Here is a 24,947-nt window from a genome sequence, read left to right on the forward strand (position 1 = left end):
ATTTAGATAAGCTATGTCGTAGCATGCGCTCATGAATCACTGCCAAATAACAAAAAAACCAACAGTATTACGCGAATTGCCTCTCCATGGGGTGAATGTGACGTAACTACAGCTGGCACCTACTTCACAATGGCGAACTCATCTTCATATCAACAGACCAGTGCTAATCGATTACGTGACACACATCGAGACAGGAAATCCGTTTACAGGGTAATGCCGCAGCGCTGGTGGAGGAATTAAATGAAATAACGAGATAGTAATGGAATTTAATATTCTAAATACCCACCTGCTTTTCGCTACCTAAAAAAACATAATAGTATTACGTGTGCATAAAACTCTGCTTTGTACAGAAATTGCGAGACCACCCCCCCCCCCCCCCCCCCCCCCCCCCCCCCCCCCCCCCCCCCCCCCCCCCCCCCCCCCCCCCCCCCCCCCCCCCCCCCCCCCCCCCCGAAAAAAAAAATCCAACAACCCTCGTATCTGTATGAAAATGGATTGAGAAAAACTCACGACGGGAATAAAGGAAAGGGACATATTTTAAAGGACAACTGAACACATTTTAATATACGATTATCGCTGTCGAACATATGGTTATTTATACTCCGTCCCTTCCTGTTACAGAAATGTTTGTTTTGTTTGGGGTTGTTTTGTAAATAATTTCAGTTTCGTTTTATGTAAGAAAAAAAGTAAAAGTGTTTTGGAAATAAAAAATAATACTATTTTTGTGTCCAATTTAGAAAAAAGTTATAGTCAATTCCATAGCATAAAAAAAGCGTTCCATGTGCGGCGGACTATAGACACTTCGTCGATAGAGTTAAAACGTTTGTTTTGTTTAACGACACCACTAGAGCAAATTGATTTATTAATCATCTGCTATTGGATATCGAACGTTTGGTGGTTTTTGACATATAGTCTTAGAGAGGAAACCCGCTACATTTTTGTATTAGTAGGAAGGGATATTTTATATGGACCATCCCACAGACAGGATAGCACATACTAAGGCCTCTGGTATACAAGTCGTGGTGCATCGGCTAGAGCGAGAAATAGCCCAATGGATCCACCGACGGGGATTGATCCTAAAGCGACAGTGCAACAGGCGAGCGATTTATGACTGGGTTACGTCCCGCCCTTCGTCGATAGAGAGAAAAGCAACTGACGCCAACATAGGCTACTCCTGTCGAAAAACAAGGGAATTGGTATAAGCCTCTTTCACTGGTCAATGATCGATCCTATGACCCGTCGCATTTCAGGCGAGGGTTCTACCACAGAGAAACGCCCAGCCCCTGATAACTACACAGCTATTGGAAACATGTACAAACTAAAATCGATATTTCTGGAGCAATACATTTTTTTAAAAGGTTAATCCCTCCACTTGACAAAGTAACAAAAACATCTCCACTTTTTCACAGTACCTGCTTATCAAATTAGTTATCACCAGTACCCAGCCAAGTCTGCCAGTCGATATGAAGTATCTAACATGGATCTATTTCCGTGGCACTCGAGCGGAGAAATGAGAGCCTTCTGCTTTGACAGATGTGACAAACCTCGTCTAAATGAAGGGAAAGATGATTATTCCCAGTTGGAATATTATAGTTTTAAACGGATCGATCTCCCATCCATGGACGTGTGGTTGCAAGAGATATTAGAAGGAAAGTGTTATAATTTCATCAAAATATCTGCCAGTCGTAACCGATACCCCAACTCTCCCAGTGTTGTCTCGAATGCCAGAAGGGCAAGTCTGCAGGCCTTTTCCTTCAGATGGTTATTAGAACACTGTCATTTTTTAAAAATATATTGACATAAGATTACATCTCACAATGCTTGTGTAATTTGCCGAGTTGATTTTGATATGATATTGTCATGTATTTTATTTCACATCTTATACATCTTCAACAGTTACTTGCAGATAGTTGATTTCGCTATATTTTCATGTTGTGTTTTTCGTTATTTTACTTCAGGTCTTGTTCGTCTCCAGCGATTAGTTGCAGACAGTTCATTTCAAAATGATATTTTCATGTTGTGAGGTGTGGGTTTTTTCAGTTCTTATAGGTCTTCAGCGATTATACGCAGACATTTGATTTTAAAATGATATTTTCATGTTGTGCTTTTTGCTGTTGATTATTTTTTTCTTCAGTTCTTATAGGTGTTCAGCGATTATACGCAGACGGTTGATTTAAAAATGATATTTTCATGTTGTGCTTTTTGTTGTGTGTGTGGTTTTTTGGGTTGTTGTTACTTTTCCAGTTCTTATACTACTTCGGCGATTATATGCAGACAGTTGATTTTGATATGATATTTTCATCTTGGGGGGTGGGGGAGGGGGTATTCATTTCAGATCTTATACGTCTTAGCAGTTATTTGCAGACAGTTGATTTCGATATATTTTCATGCTGTGTTTTTTTCTTATTTTATTGCAGGTCTTAAACGTCTTCAGCGATTATATGCAGACAGCTGATTTGAAAATGATATCTTCATATCTTCCAATTTTGCAGGTCTTATACGTCTTCAGCAGTTGTTTCAGTCTGTAAATACGCACGAGTACTACCTACACATAGACGCCAAGCGGGTGTCCGGCATCGAGAGCTGCTTCATGATGTTACTCGACCTGCACCAGCGGGACCATGAGGAGGACCACCACGTCATCCTCGACATGGAGATCGGCAAGGCCGAGAACATCATTCTCAAGATGGCCAGTGCATTTCATTCACCAATCTTTTATATGTTGTAGAGTCAAGTGTGTTTTATTTACTCCACACAACATTTTAAATGAGAAAAAACGACCCTAAAACGTCATAATAATTTCTTTTTTATATATATATGTTTTATATTCAAGTGTGTTTTATTTACACCACAGTGACCACACCCATTTATTTGTGGGTTTTTTCTTTTCTGTGTTGTATATAGCCAAGTGAGTTTTGTTTACACCATACCTATTTTAAAGAGGAAAACTGCTACTAAAACAGTCACGATTTATTTGTGTTATACAGTCACGTGTTTTTATTATTTAAATGAACAAATTTCCAGAAACAAACACGAAAAAAACAGTCACGAATTTCGTTTTATCTGTGTTGCATAGTCAAGTGTGTTTTGTTTATACCAGATCCATTTAAAAAAAAATTTAAATGAGAAAAACTTCCACAAAAGCAGTAGGCTCATTGGGATATTTGTTTTTCTAGCCAGTGTTCCATAAACGGGGTAACCAAGCCTGTGGTATGTCCTGTCTTGTTTGTGGGATGATGCATATGAAAGACCCGTTGCTGCTAATCGAAATCCTTATGTGTGCGGTCCTTAGCCATATGCCCGACATTTCTTGTTTTCTTTATTAATATGTATTGGGGTAGCTGGGAGTAATATTTAATACTGGCTACACCAATGCCTACACCCCCAGCTCCTACTTCATCGGTCCTTATAAAGAAACAATTAAACAAACAAACACCTTCTGTCCTGGACGAAGGAGCCTGCGTAAGACGACATCTGCGCCCACGACAGGAGTGGGCTACAACAGCTTGTTCTGAATGTGCACGTAAAACTATGACCTGACCTGACCTGACCTGACCTGACCAAACAAACAATCAATCACTTACCTTTCTTGATATATCCACATACCATTTGCAGAAAATATTAGAACAGAACAGCACAGCAGTTTGATATTACCATTAGAAAGGATTAGATCCATACACAGATATCATATATTTGTAAACATTTAAAATTAATACAATTATAAATGTCAAACAGCGATTTTTTCGCACATTTCTGAAATTAAACTATATTCAGATGAATGTGCGTAGTATCGCGTTAACATCAATAAGCATACTAATTAAAACGTCAAATCATTGTTGACGTCACGTCAAAAGAATGTTGATGTTTTTATGGTAACGGACCGGCCTCGGTGGCGTCGTGGCAGGCCATCGGTCTACGGGCTGGTAGGTACTGGGTTCGGATCCCAGTCGAGGCATGGGATTTTTAATCGAGATACCGACTCCAAACCCTGAGTGAGTGCTCCGCAAGGCTCAATGGGTAGGTGTAAACCACTTGCACCGACCAGTGATCCATAACTGGTTCAACAAAGGCCATGGTTTGTGCTATCCTGCCTGTGGGAAGCGCAAATAAAAGATCCCTTGCTGCCTGTCGTAAAAAGAGTAGCCTATGTGGCGACAGCGGGTTTCCTCTAAAAACAGTGTCAGAATGACCATATGTTTGACGTCCAATAGCCGATGATAAGATAAAAAATCAATGTGCTCTAGCGGCGTCGTTAAATAAAAACAAACTTTACTTTACTTTATGGTAACGGCTTAGGCAATTTTTGTAACTTTACGGAAAATGTCGAAATACCATTAAACTGCGCACCTACAGCACCCTCCCACTGAATCCGCGCCTGCCATGGAATAACACTGGCGCATAACTATATACAGTAATAATCCATTGTCCGTCACCGGAGGGATCGATGATGCGAAAAATATTAAGTTTGTGAAAATATTCGTACACTAAAATGTCAAATTCAAAATGTGATGTCATATCGTAAACTGTCGGTTATCCTCGTTGGATGTTTTAATAGAAATTTTAAAAATGCTTTTAAATAAAATTACAGGGATGCATTTTTATTTTTGGGTGGGATAGGGGTATTTAATGCAGGGTAAAATCGTTACATTTCACAAGAAAAAAAATAATTTGGTCATTATGCAGCTCTAACTAATGTATCTTAAAGCTGAAATCTCGGTGTTTATATATATATATATATATATATATACTGTGTAACTATTTATTATAGACCAAGATTTTTGTCTACATTGACGAGAGTCTGTGATTTGATAACAAAAATAGATTTAGCATAGTTTTAAAGGGATTCCTAATTTAGGTGTTTGCACAATTTCTTTTAATGTAATATAATATTATGTGGCTACTGTAGGATCACAGCAGGTTTGTGACCTTTAACTTTCTCCAAGAAATGGGCCACGGACAGCTGTGATTCCCCCCCCCCCCCCCCCCCCCCCCCCCCTGGATCCACACCTGAACCACAATAACATTATAAATAAACAGAAACAACACACACCATACGTCAGTAACACAAACACTAGCACACTCCGTTATGAAAATATCTCTGAAATATTTCACAATGAAAAACTATCATTTTAGTATACAACATTTTAAAAGTGTAATTTTTAAAAAGCTCTCAATGAGTATAAATATGTTTATTGTTGTACTGATATTGTTCCTCTTTTTACTACACAACATGTACTAAAAAATCTAATCAATTGTTGGCAATACTATACTTATTCTAAACCATCTGTAATAATCCAACCACATGTTTTAAGACATCAGGGTCGAGTAATATATAAGCAGATCACCCAGTTAAATGTTCGTCTCTTAGTGTGCCAATCATAGAGTTCTCTTCAAATCTATATGTATATCGCATAAAAATGCACTATTAGCTATTTCCAAACTGCATGTACATGTTGAATGGTGACCAAAATCATATATATTAAGGTGTGTGTTTTCCATTGGTAAACGGTACTATAAGATAATGAAGCGAGATTGCAGCCTTAATTAAGACTATTTTAGCTGGACCTGTTGAATTAATGTTCATAGAGAAACAATTGGGGTCCTTACATTGAAGGGGAGGACACTTTCAATAAGTCGTGTTATGGGGCGACAGGAAAATTAAACAAGATGGCGGGGGAGGGGGAGGTGTGATTGGAGGAATAGCCGCATGTCACCCCCTCCCCATTCCACTTCCGGCTACGGCAGTGATGGAAATTACTTTTACACTCTCTGTTAATAATATTGTGGTTAGGCAATCAACACATTTTTATTGTTTGCAAAACCATCATTTCAATGAATATAGTATGGTACGAAATTATACTTTATTTTAAATTACGGTGCAGTATGGGACATTTGGGTTATCGTATGGTATGGGAAGTCTTTTAACGTGTAAATATCCACAAAATAGGTTGAGGCACGCCCATCCCGGATTTAACCTCTGGCATCGTCAGTGGCCAATTTCGGAACGGGAAGGCGAGACTATGATATGGTTTGTAGGATAAGTGTTTGTGAGCTTTAATGCTCACGTCAAAAAGGTAAATGACAAACAAGGAAAATAAAAGATCCGGTCAAAGAGCGGACATAATTGGTTCTGAAATGTCCTAAGTGGTAAATCTCTCTGGTCTGTTCAGTATACGACCAAGGCGCTAACGTGATTCACTCCACACGGGCGTCAACTTAAAAACATTTTAGTGAGATTTTTCCTCTTCCGCTATCCAGCACCTACATGTGTCTTTGGGGTCTTCTGAAAGTTAATCAGGTTACTCTTGTGGTGGATAAGAAACCCACACCAAATTGTCCCTTGTCTGCACTCACATGTTTCAGATGTGACAACAGTATTGGACATATGTCGATACGAAATTCATGAATGGTGACATAAAATGGATTGCAGAGTCATCAAAAACTAAATTAAAATACAAATGGTGAAAATTGACTTCTTTATTGGAGAATTCAAAGACAAGCCTAAATGCAGAATATTAGCGTTGGCGTGAAGTATGGTACACATAATAACGATTTGGCAACTTGCACACAAATCACCTTAAAACGGTTGCTGTTGTGTACACACCAAAATAACAGCTCCTCGGTTGGTACAATATTTATTGTTGGGACGTAACTATTGCGGGCATGCGGGCATTTCCATCCCGAGAAAAACATAAAAAAGAGGGCTCATATTTGAAAGTTTTTAGTTTGAACCAATTTCGAAACATGTAGAGTATTTCCCTGAACATGCTTACAAAAGGACTAATCTATACATTTAGTATAAATTGGCTACTGAAATGTATAAATTAGCCCTTTTTTAGCCAAATACCAAATGATGTAGCCACTTTGCATAAAAAGTAACAATTGGCTAATTTGGCAATTGACATGGTGAGCCCATGAAAAACGTGCCCATTTTAGTTTAAAATTAGCCTTTCTTGCTACTGATGTTTATTCTGCTTGTCATTCGAAGTGTCAACTTAGTGTAGCCAGTTGACGCAAATTCCAAGGTAAAATGCAATTTTCGCGTAGCGCGTCAAACTCAAAAAGTGTTTTGGAGAATTTATGTTTTGATTGAGACGTTTCTTCAAATAATGTCACTTTTTATCTGAGATTTAGGCAATATAACAGCTATCTCATGCTTTATGTTTCTGTTACATCTCCCTCTGTGGACTGTTGATTAGTTTTTGTTCGTGTATTATTAGGTTACGTCGTTTATGACCACAACTACACTTGGTTGCATTCTCCAAATGTCACGTGATATGCAGTACACTGTAAAATACAACTAGAGCACATCGATTTGAAAATTGTTGAAAATTGTGGCACCGGCCTCGGTGGTGTAGTGGTTAAGCCATCGGACATAAGACAGGTTAGTACCCAGAGCGAATTGGTACTGTGCTCCCACCCAGAGTTTAACGACTCGGTGGCTAGGCTACTCACTAACAACTAAACCACTGTCCTTGACAGACAGCCCAGATAGCTGAGGTGTGGGTTTGCTCAGGACAGCGTTCGTGAACCGTAAATGGATAGAAGTACGAAAATAAATATAATGAAATGAAATGAAATATAAACCCAGTACATTTTGCCATTAGTAGCAATTGTTCCTTTGTTTTCTCGGACAGGACAGTATATACCACGTCCTTTGATATACCAATCGTATAGCACTGGTTAGGACGGTAAAATGCTTATATGGATTCCCCGATCGGATTCCCGTTTACGACCAAAGGACACCAGGCGAGCGCTTTACCCACTGTGCCAGATCCCATCCCAGTCAAAGGACCAACAAAGACATCTCCATTGTTCATCGTACACCATTGAAGATGCACAGTCACAGGTGGCGGTGGAGATCAATGGAGGTTTGGAATCAGATACTCAGACGGTCTAGACGAGCCACCGACTCATTTCCTCGTGACACCTGGTCAGAACCTCAGCCAGACGGGCCGTTAATAACAGCTCCGTAATCGTGTATCAATATGTACACTCTCGTACACTATCGAACATTACGAGATTTTAATCACTACCATTGTCTTGGAGGACACGGCCTATCTACGGAAAATAGTTTTTCGTCTTATGATCCATTTTTGGGATACTTGATGGGAATCAGTGTGAATCCATATGTACGCTCTCGTACAGTGGAAAACTCCAATTAGCTTCATTGTCTTTTAGGACACGGCCTATCTACAAAAAGTAGTTTTATTAACTTTTAATATTTTTGGCATACTTGAACTATGATGTGAATTGATGTGAATCAGTGTGTACACTCTCATACACCGAAAAACGTGAATCACTTCCATTGTCTTGGAGGACCCGGCCTATCTACGAAAAATTGTTTCTCATCTTTTAATTTAAAACCATGATGCGAATTGATATACGAATCGGCATGTATATTCTCGTACGCTAAAATGTTTATTTTTATTTTTTTATATTACGACCATCCTGTTGAAAGTTACGACCCATCTATCAAATTTGTTTTTGTTTTTTTATCCATGCTTTATTATTTTTCTAAATCATATATTTTTTGTTCATACTTGACCCATGATGCGAATCGCTCACACCAGCGATAGCAAGGCTGATCAAATTCAATTTATTCTCGGTATTTAGCAGCCGTGCTCTCATTCATTCTTCTGGGAGTGGATCGATAGCGCTCAGCATCAAGGAGGAATCAAATTTGCTCTAACACAGGGCAGGACACAGGAGATGGTCATTCCGAGCGAAAACTCAATCAGCACGTGGGGCTAACACTTATCACCCGCCTTTCCTCTCTCGAGCTGCGATCTTCGCCAACTTACAGGAAGTGATATCTTTCCTGATATAAAAAAAAAGAAGACGTGTTCTTTCCTAAATGTTAATTATTTAGCCTAGAGGTGAAACACTTTTCATGGAAACAGTTCCGGGCCTGGAATAAATTCCATGGAACGACATATTTAGAATCTTGTCGAGGGTTGTAAATATTGGCATCTAAGCTTAGACCCCGACTAGCGACAGTCGCGATTCAATTTAGATAAAAAATAGTATTCTGAAACAAGACAGTGCCTTTGGGACAAATATAAAAACAAAAAGATGTTAGTTATTAAGATTGTGCTTGTTTTCGAAGCCACAAACTTACAAGTACAACGAACTTTAACATATAATTTAAAATAATTCTGTATTTAAAACAAAAATACGAATTATACCATTTTAAATGTTCACACTCAGTCGGTTTACCCTGTCTCGGTATTCTACTCTGAATGTAGAAGATATAAACGTTCACTAGGCATTTGACTATAACTCTCGAGTAGCTAATAACACTTTGTGAAAGAACATTATATTAACAAAGAAGTATTTGGAAAATAAATTGCTAGGCACGTACATATAAAGACATGATGGTGTTTTTTTAATTCAGACTATAGAATCGCTATAGAATGTATACTTTTGTTCAAGTTCTAACTTAGTTTGTTTTGTTTAACGACACCACTAGAGCACTTTAATTTATTAATAATTGGCCATTGGATATTTGGTAATTTTGACATATAGTCTTAGAGAGGAAACGCGCTACATTTTTCTACTAGTAGCAAGGGATATTTTGTATGCATCATCCCACAGACAGGATAAAGCTGTATCCTAACCGGACGCGAGCGACGCGAGTGACCCGAGCGATGCAAGCGATTATTTTAGAAATCATTGATTCCAATCGCCGTATCTTAACAGCACGCGTACGGCGCGACATATATATATACATCTGGAAATTTAAATCAATGATTTCTAAAAATAATCGTTCGCGTCCGGTTAGGATACAGTTTTAAAGTCTAAGAGCTATTCATTCTATACAGTTGATCGCTATTCACTTTTAACTGGGATCAGCAACTGATTTGTTGTTCTTTGTCTAATCTACATAATAGATTTAAACAATGTATACTAATGGTTTTGCCTAATTTGCCTGAACTTTGTATGTAAATCTATATGTATATGTATGCCTATATAAAAATACAAATAAATATGTTTTAAAACATGTCTAGCTACACCCATGGCGGATTAAAACGTGATTTAAATAGTACTTTCAATAAGATTTAATTATTTTACCTTTTCAGATGGGTGATCCGGAAATAAACAATGCAAAATTTCATATAATATTGGTAGAGTTGGTAAGTACCGCTTGTATTTTTGGTAATTACATTAATATTAGTAGTGGTAATAGTAGTAGTAGTAGTAGTAGTAGTAGTAGTGGTGGTGGTGATGATGATGATGATAATGATGGTGGTGGTGGTGATGATAACAGCAGTAGCAGTATCATAAGTAGTGTAATAGTAGTAGCAGTGGTGGTGGTGATGATGGTGGTGATGATGGTGGTGGTGGTGGTGGTGGTGGTGCTAATCACAGCAGTAGCAGTATCATAAGTAGCGTAATAGTAGTAGCAGTGGTGGTGGTGGTGATGGTGGGGATGATGGTGGTGGTGGTGGTGGTGGTGCTAATCACAGCAGTAGCAGTATCATAAGTAGCGTAATAGTAGTAGCAGTGGTGGTGGTGATGATGGTGGTGATGATGGTGGTGGTGGTGGTGGTGGTGCTAATCACAGCAGTAGCAGTATCATAAGTAGTGTAATAGTAGTAGCAGTGGTGGTGGTGGTGATGGTGGGGATGGTGGTGGTGGTGGTGGTGGTGGTGGTGATAACAGCAGTAGCAGTATCATACGTAGTGTAATAGCAGTAGCAATAGTTATGTTAATCTGAGTAGCAGTAATTCTACTAATCGGGTATGGACCGCTCGATAAGTTTCAGTAATATTCATTGTTGTTTAAACTATATTGGTGAGAACCATCTCCTGTGACATAAGAATATATCTGACATCAGACTGAGATGTGTGTTGTATAATTTGCAGGGCATTTTAGAAATGAACGAGACGAACTTTAAGATCGGCGGTATGAATATCACTGGCTTCCAGCTGGTGGACATGGCTAACAAGACGGTCCGGAGGTTCCTTGACCGATGGAGGGGCATGGACTCTACAGACTGGAAAGGAGTAGAACATGGCGAATTAAAGGTACACACTCGGTTAAACGTGCACTACACTGTCTAGGGGTGCCATAATAATAATATTAATAAGTGAAAATTTAAAGGAGTAGGCTCAATTTAAGCACTGTAAAATGTTTATTTTTTTTAACGACACCACTAGAGCACATTGATTAATTAATCATCAGCTATTGGATGTCAAACATATGGTAATTCTGACACGTTATCACCAGAGGACACCCGCTACATGTTTCCTAATGTAGCAAGGGATCTTTTACATGCACTTTCACACAGACCGGAAAGCACATACCACGGACTATGACCAGTTGTGGTGCACTGGGTGGAACGAGAAAAAACACTGTAAAGTATATGTAGTGTTTTTTTTAAGAAGATCTGAATTACTGGAGAACTGAACAGTTGTTTTAAATGTCAATTACTACGCATGGTATATTATGTGGGGTTTTCTGTTGTTTTCTTGTTATTGGGTTTTGTTTGTTATTCAGATATTCGTAGTATATGAAATAATGGGGTTTTTTCTTCCATTTTTTATAAACGTATTGTCGTGCGCATTACGACAATCAATTTCAAAACTGTTGGACCTTAATTATATTTGAATCCATATCGAATGATAAATTTAATATCAAACATATTCTACCCTAACAAATTGTATCCATTATCAAATATACCTTTTTCACATTCTCTGACTGAGAACATATCACTATGTCATGTTACGCACAACTACGTTACAGGACAATTTTGTGCAAACTAAATAATATTAATCTTGTCGTTAAATATGACGTAGCTCACGTATTTGACAGAGTTATGCTTTTTTGTCCCTGCTTCTAGTGCAAAATTTCAAATAAAGGTTATTTAAAAAAAAAAAAAGAAGATTATTTTAAACTGAATAGTAGGATTTCAGTTGTTAAGAATTGCTATGGGAAACAAATCAATAAACCAGTAAGAACTGGAACAAATCATCAAATATCTGGGTTAATAAATATAATAATAAACTCGATAACAGTTATTAACAAGTTTATATTCCTCGTGAAATTGTTTTCTCTTGGGACATAAACTTAATAATAACCGGTAACGCGTTTGTTATCCTCTATATGTTAAATATGCTGCAATCTTTATACGTTTACGTTTGCGATTGTTTGTAGTGTGCTGCTGGGCTACACTATGTTGTGAATAACACTACTTCATACACACGTTAAATTAATTCTGTATAGATACATTATGTGTCAACAAAGAATCAAACAAAACAAACAAACAAAATAAAACAACAACAAACAAGCAAAATCAACAACAACAGACAAACAAAAACAACATCCCTTAAAGCAGATACTGGCATGATTATAACTGTTTTAGCGTAGGTGAGTGTATGATAGCTAGATGTTCTAATTGTATCCTTGTATGGAGCTATTATTATCTAATACTCATCCTCTATTCTAAATAGTCATCCACATTTATTTCCTTACAATCGTCAGCCATGTCGAGATATCATTTGGCCGTAATCTTTAATCGCTAATCTTCGTCATATATATAGACATCTTAATAAATCAAGGCTAATATTCGTTGCAATCAGATCTCATCGCATCCAATGAAATTTAAGCATTTTGTGGCACGATTTCTTGACTACATGTATCAAGGCTGAATACGAGGAACGAATATTAGCCTTGATTTATGAAGATGATATAGAGACTAACCGATTGCTGTCTTAAGATATCGGATTTATCCTGTGAAGGTTAGAATGGCAATCCTATATAATTCGAAAATTAATTAACTTAACCATTTTATTACATAACTTGTCTGTTGGCTCACAAGTGTTGAATCCAATAGCTATACACCAAAAACAAAATAGTTCTTAAATAACTATTTTTAAAACAAACATTGTTTTTGAAACGTTTTCAAAATATCTTCTGGAAATACTATAAAAACTAACATTCGATAATTCCTTTGCTGATCACAACTAGTGTAAAAGTAGTTCTATCCCACAAAGCTATATTTTTGGTCAGTGACCACTATACATAGTGATTGCAGGATAAAAGAATGTATTATTCTACATGATGACTGACTCTCATAAACCGTTTCTTATTGTTGTTGTTACACAATATTAAAAACAAAATATGGTAATAGACGTGTGTTGAATGAAGGCAGTCAGCGATACCCCTTGATTGGCATTTCTCACGGACTTATTAAAGCTGTAGTTAGTTTTGATATTGAACAGCATTGAAAACACATCTATTTTAATAGCTAAAACTTGCAACATTGAAACAGAATAATGTTAGTTTGTTTTGTTTAACGACTCCACTAAAGGACATTGATTTATTAATCATTTGGTAATTTTTACATATAGTCCCAGTTGCTACATTTTCCATTAGTAACAAGGAATTTCGTTATATACACCATCCCACAGACAGGATAGTACATACCACGGCCTTTGATGTACCAGCCGTGGCAAAATAATATCTTGTCAGTACCTTAACATTAGACTACTGAAATCATTTCAAAGAGTTTATCAGGATTATAAAAACAAATGGATAGTTAGTTTCAATATAACTTCTGTTGTATAACAGTTGCGTTTCCAATGTTGTTCAGTATATAATATGGTCGGGAGAGATTGTACCTTTAAGTGTTGTTTGCGTTTCAGTACGAAGCCGCATTAGCAGTTGATGCCGTGAAGCTATTCACGAGAGCCTTAGGGAAAATACTATCCACGGATTCGGACTTCCTCCGTAGGAAAGGTCGGCGGACCGGGTCGGGCAAGACGGTCAAGTGTACGGATGACTCGGTTATTGGTACCAGGCATGGAAAAACTGTCTTGGAGGCGCTCAAAAAGGTCAGTTCCCAGAAGCAAATCTTGTAGGATGGCCTACCTTCATTTCTGTTCTATATGCAGTTTTATATTTCATTCATACGGATATTAGATTACATTTAATTAAAGCCTTATATACCAGTTATATCTTTCTTTGGTGTGTAATATTGTTGAGGAGCAAGATTCAGGAGTTTTCTAGGATGAAAGTGCAACATTTGAAAAAGGCATTTCCAGTATTCAATAGAACACTAGTATGTATTTTCTATATGGTAATCCTCCTCAGAAATATCAAGCTACCCATTCATCAGCTAAACACAGGTGTTTTCGGGGCACTTCTAATTTAGGGAGGTACAACCCCCCCCCCCCCCCAGCACCCTCCTTCTACTTTTACATATTTCCGAATAGTCATCGGACCATACCTAGCCTAAACTAGGGTGAGGTTAACAAGTGTCAGTGATAGAAGGCTTTCTTCAGTTAGACAAAAATGGCAGTTTTTAATTAAACATTTATTTATTTATTTATTTATTGTATTTTGAGAGCACCACTCTCCTCCACCTTCACCAAGTACCGCCATTATTTCTCTCTACTTAACGTTATATGTTGTTGATGGCAAATACTTTATTGATATCATCATACGTTTTATCAGGTGTATTAATAGAGATCTTTTTGTCGTACTTTACATTTATAGTCATTTCTATATTTACTAAGATTTAATGGGTATTCACTATATGTATTTGTACTCTGCTGTAATATCTGAGCCTACTGAATTTTCACCTTTTTTCTGGTGTAAACAAATATATGCTTGGCTTGCGGCTTGATTTGTGCTTGGTTTTTTAATCAGATTCTGCTGCCCTGTTTGATGTAAAATGTAACTATGCCTGTCGTGTATTCTCCTTAAATCTGGACTAGTTTCTGGGTTCGCATTCCTGAACCGGCTCGGACCCAGACTGATTTATAACGACTCATTGAGTGGGTGTAAGGCAGTAACACCGTCGTTTATCTCAGTAACTACTAATTAGCTAACCATTACAGAGACGTTTTCAAAGAGAGTTTGCGGGATTTAGCTCAGTCGGTTGTGCAATCGCCTGAGGTGCTTTCGTCGCAGGATCGAACCAATCTATTTAATGGGGCTTTTTTTCTTCTGTGGGATGGTGCATATAAAAGATACCTTGCTGCTAATGGAACAATGTCCTGGACGGAGGAACCGGCTAAGGTCTGTACTTGTGCCCAGGACAGGCGTGCGCTACAACAGCTTGCTCTGAATGTGCACGTTAAACAATTTCCCAATGGAACAATGTCTCGGGTTTCCTCTGATGACTACGAGTCAGAATTACCAAATGTTTCATATCCAATGGCCGATGATTCATAAACCAATGTGCTCTAGTGGTGTCAGTTAATAAAACTTTGGGGTTTCTTTTAACAGACAATCCATATAGCTGAGTTGTGGTATCGTTATAGCGTGCTTTAAATTAAGTTTTCAACATGGGCACGAAATTAATGTTAAAATGAATGAATGAGGGGTTCATGTCTTGCTAATCAATCGCGGTTGCTGTGTAACGTATTTAGTCCCCTGCAAGGATTGACTAATGTTTTAATGCACGCATGACGTCTCGCTCGCTAACTGACTCGTTTTTTCATTTACATCATTTTATTTCTAAATGTCAGCGAAATCAAGCTTTTTAAAAAAGAATAACCCCTGTGGGGACCTTTTTGCAGTCCAAAGGTGTCTAGAGTTAAAAGCAATTAGAGTAATGGAAGCCCCGAGTTGATCTAATATGGCGACATGTCACCGTTACATTGTTGTGGATCACAGATTTCATCTTACACGTATAATAGTCAGACCAGAGAACAAGGACGGTCCGTCAGAGTAACTCAAGGAATTGTTTTCACATTTCTCTTTTCTTTTCTCACATAATATTTTATTTCATACCCACAAATAAGCACAGACACACATTCATGTATGCATGCACTGACGCGCAGACGCACACGCACGCACGCACACACACACATCGACCTTTTGGTTTATTGAAGTTATGGTTTTACGGGGTGTTTTTTTATTTATTTTTTATATATTTTTTTTAAAATAAAGTATTGTTTATTGATATCTAGATACGCATGGGGTGGGGGGGGGGGTAGTTTGGTATTTTTGTTTGTGCGTGGATTATTTTTGTTTTGGGGGAGGGGGGGTGCGGATGGCCCTTTGTTTAATTAAGCCTAAACGTTATTTATTTGGTTAATAATGAATGCGTTGATCTATTTTACAAATAAAACCTATACCATACATATTATATGTATTTGGTTAATAATGAATTTATTTAACTACTTTCCAGACTGAGTTTGAAGGGCTGACTGGCAGATTAGCGTTCGACAGCACTGGGATGAGGAAAAACTACAAACTCGATGTTTATGATATAGCTATGAACAGAGGAATAGCAAAGGTCGGTATACTATAGGTGCTGTCGGTATATCATAGGTGCAATATCATAGTTACAAGTGTCATATTTCACCATTTTTTACATTTATTATTTACAAATAATCACAAATTAATCGATTAGTTGCGATTCGTACGACTAGATGCCAGTCTGATCATGTTGTAATAAATCTTATGAAATCGGTGAATTTGAATGAATGAATGAATGAATGAATGTTTAACGACATCCCAGCACGAAAAATACTTCGGCTATTTACAAAGTGTAGCAAGTTGAGAGATGGCAGGTGTCCAGGGCCCGGTAACACAAAGCGCTCGTAACACTTACGTCAGACGGTATGGTACATAATGCGTGGCGTACGTCTGACGTATGTGTTACGAGTGTTTTATGTTACCGGGTCTGGGTCCGTCAGAAAAAGACATATTGTATAACGACATCACATTCTCCAATAATTTGTTGTTCTACTAGTAAATTAAATTAGTTGGTTGTAATTGTGATGACAATATAGTTGTAGGTATAATGCTTATATTTCAAAACAAAAGTTACTAAATATTAATTTTATGGCAGGAAACCGCTGTTATGTAATTTTGAGATTAAACCTTTAAGACAAGCAACATGGTTAAAAATCAAAATGTGAAGAAAACACTCACAAAGAGTACACAAAACTGGGTTGTTTTTTTCACTTACTGTGATTTTCATATTTGTTGCTCACAAATATGGTTTATACAATATTAAGACCTCGACCACAATTTTAATAATACATAATTATATTTTACATAAAAAATATAGCAGAAAAATAACAAGTTAAACTATTTCAAATTGTTAACAAAATTGAAACGGCTACAGAAAGAAAAGAAAAAGTAATATAGTGAAATGGTTAATGACTCTATATATCACAAATACTTTTTCCAAATAGAAACATACTATAAGTCATGGTCATGATCAAATCGCTCTCCTTCTTGGATTGATTCATTTGACTTTCACTTCAGATAGGTTACTGGAACACCAAGGAGAAGCTGGTCATACACCAGGCTCGACTGTATCGGAACCACAACAGTCAGCTGGACATGAACAGAACGAGGATCGTCACCACCATCCAGGTAATAACGCGTCGTTCACCAGTCAGGTAATAGCGCGTCCTTCACCAGGCAGGTAATAACACGTCCTCCACCAGGCAGGTAATAACGCGTCCTCCACCAGGCAGGTAATAACGCGTCCTTCACCAGTCAGGTAATAACGCGTCCTCTACCAGTCAGGTAATAGCGCGTCCTTCACCAGTCAGGTAATAACGCGTCCTTCACCAGTCACGTAATAACGCGTCCTCCACCAGGCAGGTAATAACGCGTCCTCTACTAGTCAGGTAATAACGCGTCCTCTACCAGTCAGGTAATAACGCGTCCTCCACCAGGCAGGTAATAACGCGTCCTCCACCAGGCATGTAATAACGCGTCCTCTACCAGTCAGGTAATAACACGTCCTCTACCAGTCAGGTAATAACGCGTCCTCTACCAGTCAGGTAATAACGCGTCCTCTACCAGGCAGGTAATAACGCGTCCTCTACCAGTCAGGTAAAAACGCGTCCTCTACCAGTCAGGTAATAACGCGTCCTCCACCAGGCAGGTAATAACGCGTCCTCTACCAGTCAAGTAATAACGCGTCCTTCACCAGTCTGTCATTCTGTAGGGTATAAATCTAAAACCATTGAAGACTAACTTAATAATATTGTTGACAGTGTTGTCTATAGGTGGACAACTTTATAATCAAATCGTTAACAGTCTTGTCTATAGGTGGACAGCACTCCCCAGAACGATACATACGTCATTACGTGTTTGTATGATGACTGCCACTGAAGACTGATTCTATTAATTTAAACCTGCACACGACAGGACACCGTGTGTATATTTATACATATTGTGTTGGCATGCACTCATGAATCACTGTGAAAACCGTGATGATATTAGGTTTTCGCGAAGCTAAGTATATCCAGTTCACCAGTGGCACCCATCATGACCACAACCTACAGTTATTTGATTTTTTATAAGATGTAATGAAAAACAAAATGTTTTGGACATTTTAAAACTAGAAAACAATCTGACTTTACTGGTAAATATAGGTTCCTAATAGACTGACACACTGTGAAAATTACAGACACTTGTAAACAAGAGTGTATTCGCCCATAGTTATGACTTATGACTATTATACAATTTAACATCCGTATATATTACACACCCATCTGCACGTGTGGGTTTTTTAAACTTTATTATCACAAGATCAATGACAGTGTGAGAGTTTCACGTGGTCATTTTAATAACCAGCAGCTACTAAAATAATCGATATACATTGTGTGTGTGTATATATATATATATATATATATATATATATATTACTATGCAGTAGAACGTTAACAGTACTGAGGTGTAGTAGTTTGTGCAAAAGAAGCTAATTTAGCCTTCATCATCTGTGTAATATGTGATTATTAAAGGAATATTAAAATCGAAAACATCTTACAGAAGGATTTCAAAAACATTTTTATTACAAATATAAAATGATTTATTTTACATTTCATGTATTAGTCTGTATCTTATAGCCTCTATTAGAAACATACTTATCTCCGCTTGATTTGCATAGCGCTAAGCGGCCCCAATTAACCATTGAATTAATTCCGGCGTGTTCACGCTCCAGTCGCTTGCAACAAAGGCCTTTTGTTACTACTGAATTGTGGAGTAGTCATCGACTTGTACATGTATTTTTTTACGGTAATAAAATTTTATGTTACTATTATTGTTTGTGAGATTGTGTGCAATCTCCTTCTTTTACAGAATGACTGACTCGTTAAAACGGCATTTTAATAAAGTTTTGATATTTGCAATTAATATTCATGTGTTTGTGTATATATCACTGTGTACGAACGGAAATGTACATACAAAAGGGACATATTCTGTGTTCTATGGTTATGTTTTATTTCTCAGGTCGAACCTTACATCTCTCTTAAAAGCAACGCAAAGGGCGGCGTTCCTAGGATTTCTAACTCTGACGTGGAGGGTTTCTGTGTGGACCTCACTAGGGAGGTGGCCTATAGAGTGGGATTTGAATACAGAATACAGTTTGTGAAGGACGGATCGTATGGCGCCAAGCAGGACAATGGGACATGGAATGGCATGGTGGGCGAAGTCAGCAGACATGTAAGTCCTATCCTTTCCACACAAAATACATCAAATATGCAACGTAATGAATGAAGCTCCGACGGGACTGCTGTCTTTGATACATGGATTATTTGGCTGATAGAGAGAACGAGAAAAAAAGATATGTCTAGTGGCTACAATCGATAAAATAGCACGTTTATAGGCACTTTCCATAGACAGGTCAGTGAATACTACGGACTTTGTCACTGGTTGGGATGGGAAAAACCTACATTCATCAAATGCGATAGATTTGGGACCCATCGCTAAATCCCACCCCAGATATAAAAGAAACGTCAGTTTTGTCATTAGAAACAATCTGTTTAGAAAGACCTCTAGCACAATTAATTGGGTATTTTATTTCAGATTGATGTTCACATGACTACCTTATTAATTGTAGGAAGCTGACATGGCCATTGCCCCTTTGACCATCACGGCAGCTCGTGAGCGGGTGCTTGACTTCACCAAGCCCTTCATGAGTCTGGGCATCAGCATAATGATCAAGAAGCCGGAAAACCAGAAGGCCCACGTGTTCTCGTTCATGGACCCGCTGTCCTATGAGATATGGATGTGCATTGTGTTCGCCTACATCGGCGTCAGCGTCGTCCTCTTCCTCGTCAGCCGGTTCAGCCCCAACGAGTGGCACATGTGCGAGGACTCCTCCATTACAAATGACTTCACCATCTCCAACAGTCTCTGGTTCTCTCTAGGGGCTATTATGCAGCAAGGTTGTGATATATCACCGAGGTAAGGGCAGTGTGTGAAGGCTTATGGATGTCACATTATTTTTGACTCGTAGAGAAATGACACAGATGCCAATTGTATAATCTTCGATTTGCTTTCTCGCTCCAGCCAGTACAACACAACTGGTAGTATATCCAAGGCCGTGGTATGTACTATCCTGTCTGGGATGGTACATATATAAGAAAGATCCCTTGATACTAATGGGAAAATGTCAAATATGTCACAATTACCAAAATGGCATCCAATAACCGATGATTAATAAATCAATGTGCAATAGTGATGTTGTAAAACAATATAGTGTTTTTCTTCTTTGATGTTTTTGTTGTTGTTTTGTTTGGAGCAATAAAACGTTTCAAATTCATGTAGTTTAACTACAGGTATATTATCCTCAACAAGCACACAGCATACTTTTATTACAGCGAGGTAAAGCGCACATAGTTCTCTGCGATATGTGGGCAGTATGTGGGTAGGGTGTGACACAATGGTAGATCGCTCATCTCAGTTGCGATCAGTCGTATGATTGATTGGCCTCGGCGGACTCGTTGGCTTTTTTTCTATTCCTCACAAAGAGTCATACGTCAAATACTTTGACATGATGTGTGAAAAATGCATATGAAAGATCCATTGCTACCATGGGGGTGTAGCTTATGTGACGGCAGGGTTTCCTCTCGTACTACCTAGAACTAGTAACATAGCCATTGTTTTAAATTCCTTTTTTAATGTACAGAATGGATAAAATATAGGTTGTAGTGTGGTTATTATGTAATAAGATGATGACATTCACACTTAAGATAAACAAATTCTGATTATAATTTCAGACGTAAAGCTGGAAAAAAACCTTCGAATACTTCTATCCAAAGATATGTTAATGACCTAACAGAGAAGTTCAAATTATTTTTTATAATTTAAAATGTATGTTTTCTTCGCCAGATCCATGTCCGGTCGGATTGTTGGGAGTGTGTGGTGGTTCTTCACTCTCATCATCATCTCCTCATACACAGCCAACCTCGCCGCCTTCCTAACCGTGGAGCGCATGCTCACACCCGTGGAATCTGCTGAAGATCTTGCCAAACAAACGGACATCCAGTATGGTGTCATCAACTCAGGCAGTACCAAGAGTTTCTTCCAGGTACATCTGTGCTGGCCAATTGTTTGTGATGTCAGACTGATTTCTTTCTACCTGATTTTGATGATGCAGTGGGTTATTGCTGTTACAGTTTTGTTTTCAGTTCAGTATTTGTATAGTATCTGAAGAATAAGGCGAGACGTAGTCCAGTGGTTTGGGATCGATGCTCGTCGGTGGGCCAATTGGGCTATTTTTCGCTGCAAACAGTGTACCACGACTGGTAAATCAAAGGCCGTGGTATGTGCTATCCTGTCTATTGGTTGATGCATATAAAAAATCCCTTGCTGATAATCAAAAAGAGTAGCCCATGAAGTGTAGACAGCGGGTTTCCTCACTCAATATCTATGTGGTCCTTAACCATATGTCCGACGCCATATAACCGTAAATAAAATGTGTTGAGTGCATCGTTAAATGAAACATTTCCTTCCTTACATTTCCTGACGAATAACATCCATTAACGTGTCCAAAATCGTGTATCTGCACACTGTAGAGCCTAAATATTTTCTGACAAGGCGAGACTGCCCCCATGAACATTGTCTGATGCCTGTGTACATGAGGACTGCCACGCCAAGGAGGAGATACCCCTCTTGTAGGAGGACTGCCACAACCACGGCTGTTGTCATTAATCTATACCTACATACTGCGACAGATATTTAAACTGTCGATTGGCAAAAACAGTTGGTCTCTGGTCAGACCAAAGATCCAGAATTGATGCGGCGAAAAGGTGGGTATATTTGATACCAAAATAAGGGGCATATTTAAATTGAAATCAGAATGCACATCCATGTTGACGCGCGAGGGTCAAAGTTTGTTTGTTTTGTTTAACGACACCACTAGAGCACATTGATTTATTAATCATCGGCTATTGGATGTCAAACATATGGTCATTTTGACACAGTCATAGAGAGAAAACTCGCTACATGTTTTTCCATTAGTAGCAAGGGATCTTTTATATGCGCCATCCCAGACAGGATAGCACATACCGCGGCCTTTGATATACCAATCGTGGTGTACTGGCTGGAACGAGAAATAGCCCAATGGGCCCAAAGACAGGGATCAATCTCAAGCTGACTGCGCATCTAGTGAGCGCCTTACCACTGGGCTACGTCCCTCTCCTGGGTCCAAATCGCCTACCAGAGACCAGACATTCAGTTTGTTTGGCCTTGTGATATGCACTGTGATCATATTACGTATTAGTGAACGGAGAATATACCATTGGTAGATTGGTCGTCAAAAGTATCAACTCTGAAACGCTTTGCAACAGGGTTAGCTAACTGTTTGAACTGTGAAGAGTTTTGTAAAACAATTGGGCACCTGCGTGGAGTTTTAAAATTTTATGACAGGATTAGGAAGTTGTGTCAATTATATTTAAAAAATTGTATTTTATAACAGCATTAAGACCACAATGTTTATGTATATCCCAAGTATAGTAAATGAGACATTTGAAGCATTCAAAACAAATCCGCACAGTTTGTTCGATTCCGGATAATTTGTGGTCTTCAGTTTAATTTATTGTCTCTCTGCTACCGACATAACATCAAATTCTGCTGTGAAACCAATTAAGGGTTTCTAGACTTCCCGCAATTATTTGCCGATTTGCATTATCGTCTACTAGATTGTTGAGTTGTAAGAAAATTGCGTAGCTTTTGTGAATACGGCTGGACACCTTACGATAACGAACCGATGTCATTACAAAATTGCAACATTGCAATGCCTGTTGTGTTATATAACATTTGGAATATGTATGTATCAACAATTTAACAAAATGAGTTTGCAATGGTATGAGAAATTAATAGTTATTGAAATATGACATAATACTGTCAACTGAAGCAGAAATACTCAATATAGTCACATAATATTATGTGTTAATATTGATATTATATAACAATGAATTTGTCAACGGATAACAAATCAACCGACCAGCAGTAAAAGTATTAAAATATATTATTTATGACCCTGATTATTATAGCAATCTCCCATGCTCGTTCAGTGTCAGTTTCTATATTAGAAATAATTAAATGAATTATTTATGTCCTCGATCGTGATGGCAATCTTTCCATGAGCTTTCAGTTTGGTTAAACTTAATTTTCTTGCCTATATCCAATTACGGTCCATGCACCCACTAGTTATGTAGGCTGTCTGTCCATTGTTAGTCGTTAGTGAGACAAAATAATTTAATGGTCATTAAAACTCATTTTAGTAGTAGTCGGTATCGGGGAGCGATCCAACAACGACTAGCCTTATGGTCGATGGCTCAATAATCTTTCAAGTCAAACAGCCTTTTATTAATATAAAAACAAGTTTGCGTGACACGGGACGCCAGATCGTTTTCTTCTCTTTTTACATCTTAAAGAGTAATTACTCGCTGGTTGCCGACTGCCACCGATTATTGTTTATTTTACCATATATACATGCTATTTGACTTGATCGCGATATATGTGCTTCAACATTATTATTCATATATTCGAACCAGTTGTCTTGGTATTTTTTTTACAAACTGATTTCGATTAGATGTGTAATATATCTGATATTAATAGAATGCTATATCGTTCTTTGTCTGATATTAATAGAATGCTATATCATTATTTGTCTTCTGAAACATTTATCACACACATGCAAGGTTCATCATTTGAGTATCTCAACGTCTCAATTATCATGTATAATCTGGCTGGATGCACTATTGTATGCATCCACAATGAAATAGTTTTCATTTTTTAATGCAAATTACTGCAGTAAAAATGAGATAAGTTTGCAACTGTTACATATGGCCATCATTTGCTTCTAAGAGTCCAGTATTGGTTTGGCGTAAGATTGCAGATATACTGTTGTACTGCTTCTTGCAGAGCTACTGCATGCAATATAATGCATGACCGTCCCTTGCGGAGCGGGGATATAATGTTAAAAATGTGTATGATATATTATACTTGCATAATTCAAACGTCGCAGTACATCACAGAATGTTGTCTTACATACCTGATGTGTACGATATATTGAACTTGCAGAATTTAACAGTTGCCGTATATCACAGAATGTGGTCTTACATATATATGATATGTTGTACTTGCAGAATTCAAAAGTTGCCGTATATCACAGAATGTGGTCTTACATGACCTCTGCCCAACCCAGCGTGTTCGTAAACTCTTTAGAGGCGGGCATACAGAGAGTGAGAAATTCTAATGGAAAATATGCGTTTTTAATAGAATCTGTGACGAACGATTACTATAATGCAAGATACCCGTGTGATACCATGAAGGTTGGAAATAATCTCAATTCTAATGGATTTGGTATAGCAACTCCAATTGGATCAGAGTTGAAGTAAGTATTAATTTTGGTACATTATAATATTATAAGAAAATATAGGTATATGGAAATTGAAAATAGTTATACCTTTCATGAACTGAAAAAGCTAAACTGTTAGGAACTGATAATCAAAAACACAACAAACACAGATACCGATTGTACAAAATAATAATTATTATCAAACTCACCACACTAATTCCACTTGATAACCCGATCCTGCTCAGTCACACCCAGTGCCCCACGACTGGTAGTGCAAAAGCTATGGGATGTCCTGTCCTGTCTAGGAAAATTTACAGAAAAAACCCTTGGTTCTATTGGAAAAATGTAGTGGGCTTTTTCCAAGACTGTAAAAATT

At 37.9% G+C, this 24,947-nt stretch overlaps 1 protein-coding gene across 1 annotated transcript in view; it reads left to right on the forward strand.

Moving 5' to 3' along the window:
• The window catches only part of LOC121374915 (glutamate receptor-like), a 90,794-nt gene that overhangs the window by 50,274 nt on the left and 15,573 nt on the right, over nt 1–24,947 (forward strand). Inside the window, exons 4-13 of the mRNA XM_041502050.1 lie at nt 2,493–2,689; nt 10,083–10,136; nt 10,869–11,030; nt 13,650–13,838; nt 16,145–16,252; nt 17,233–17,343; nt 19,213–19,425; nt 19,823–20,169; nt 21,097–21,295; nt 24,360–24,607. Of these exons, the coding sequence (XP_041357984.1) occupies nt 2,493–2,689; nt 10,083–10,136; nt 10,869–11,030; nt 13,650–13,838; nt 16,145–16,252; nt 17,233–17,343; nt 19,213–19,425; nt 19,823–20,169; nt 21,097–21,295; nt 24,360–24,607 (1,828 nt within the window). The remainder of the gene's footprint in view (nt 1–2,492; nt 2,690–10,082; nt 10,137–10,868; nt 11,031–13,649; nt 13,839–16,144; nt 16,253–17,232; nt 17,344–19,212; nt 19,426–19,822; nt 20,170–21,096; nt 21,296–24,359; nt 24,608–24,947) is intronic.

Source organism: Gigantopelta aegis, chromosome 6 (genome assembly GCF_016097555.1).
Source record: "Gigantopelta aegis isolate Gae_Host chromosome 6, Gae_host_genome, whole genome shotgun sequence".
Classification (NCBI taxonomy): domain Eukaryota; kingdom Metazoa; phylum Mollusca; class Gastropoda; order Neomphalida; family Peltospiridae; genus Gigantopelta; species Gigantopelta aegis.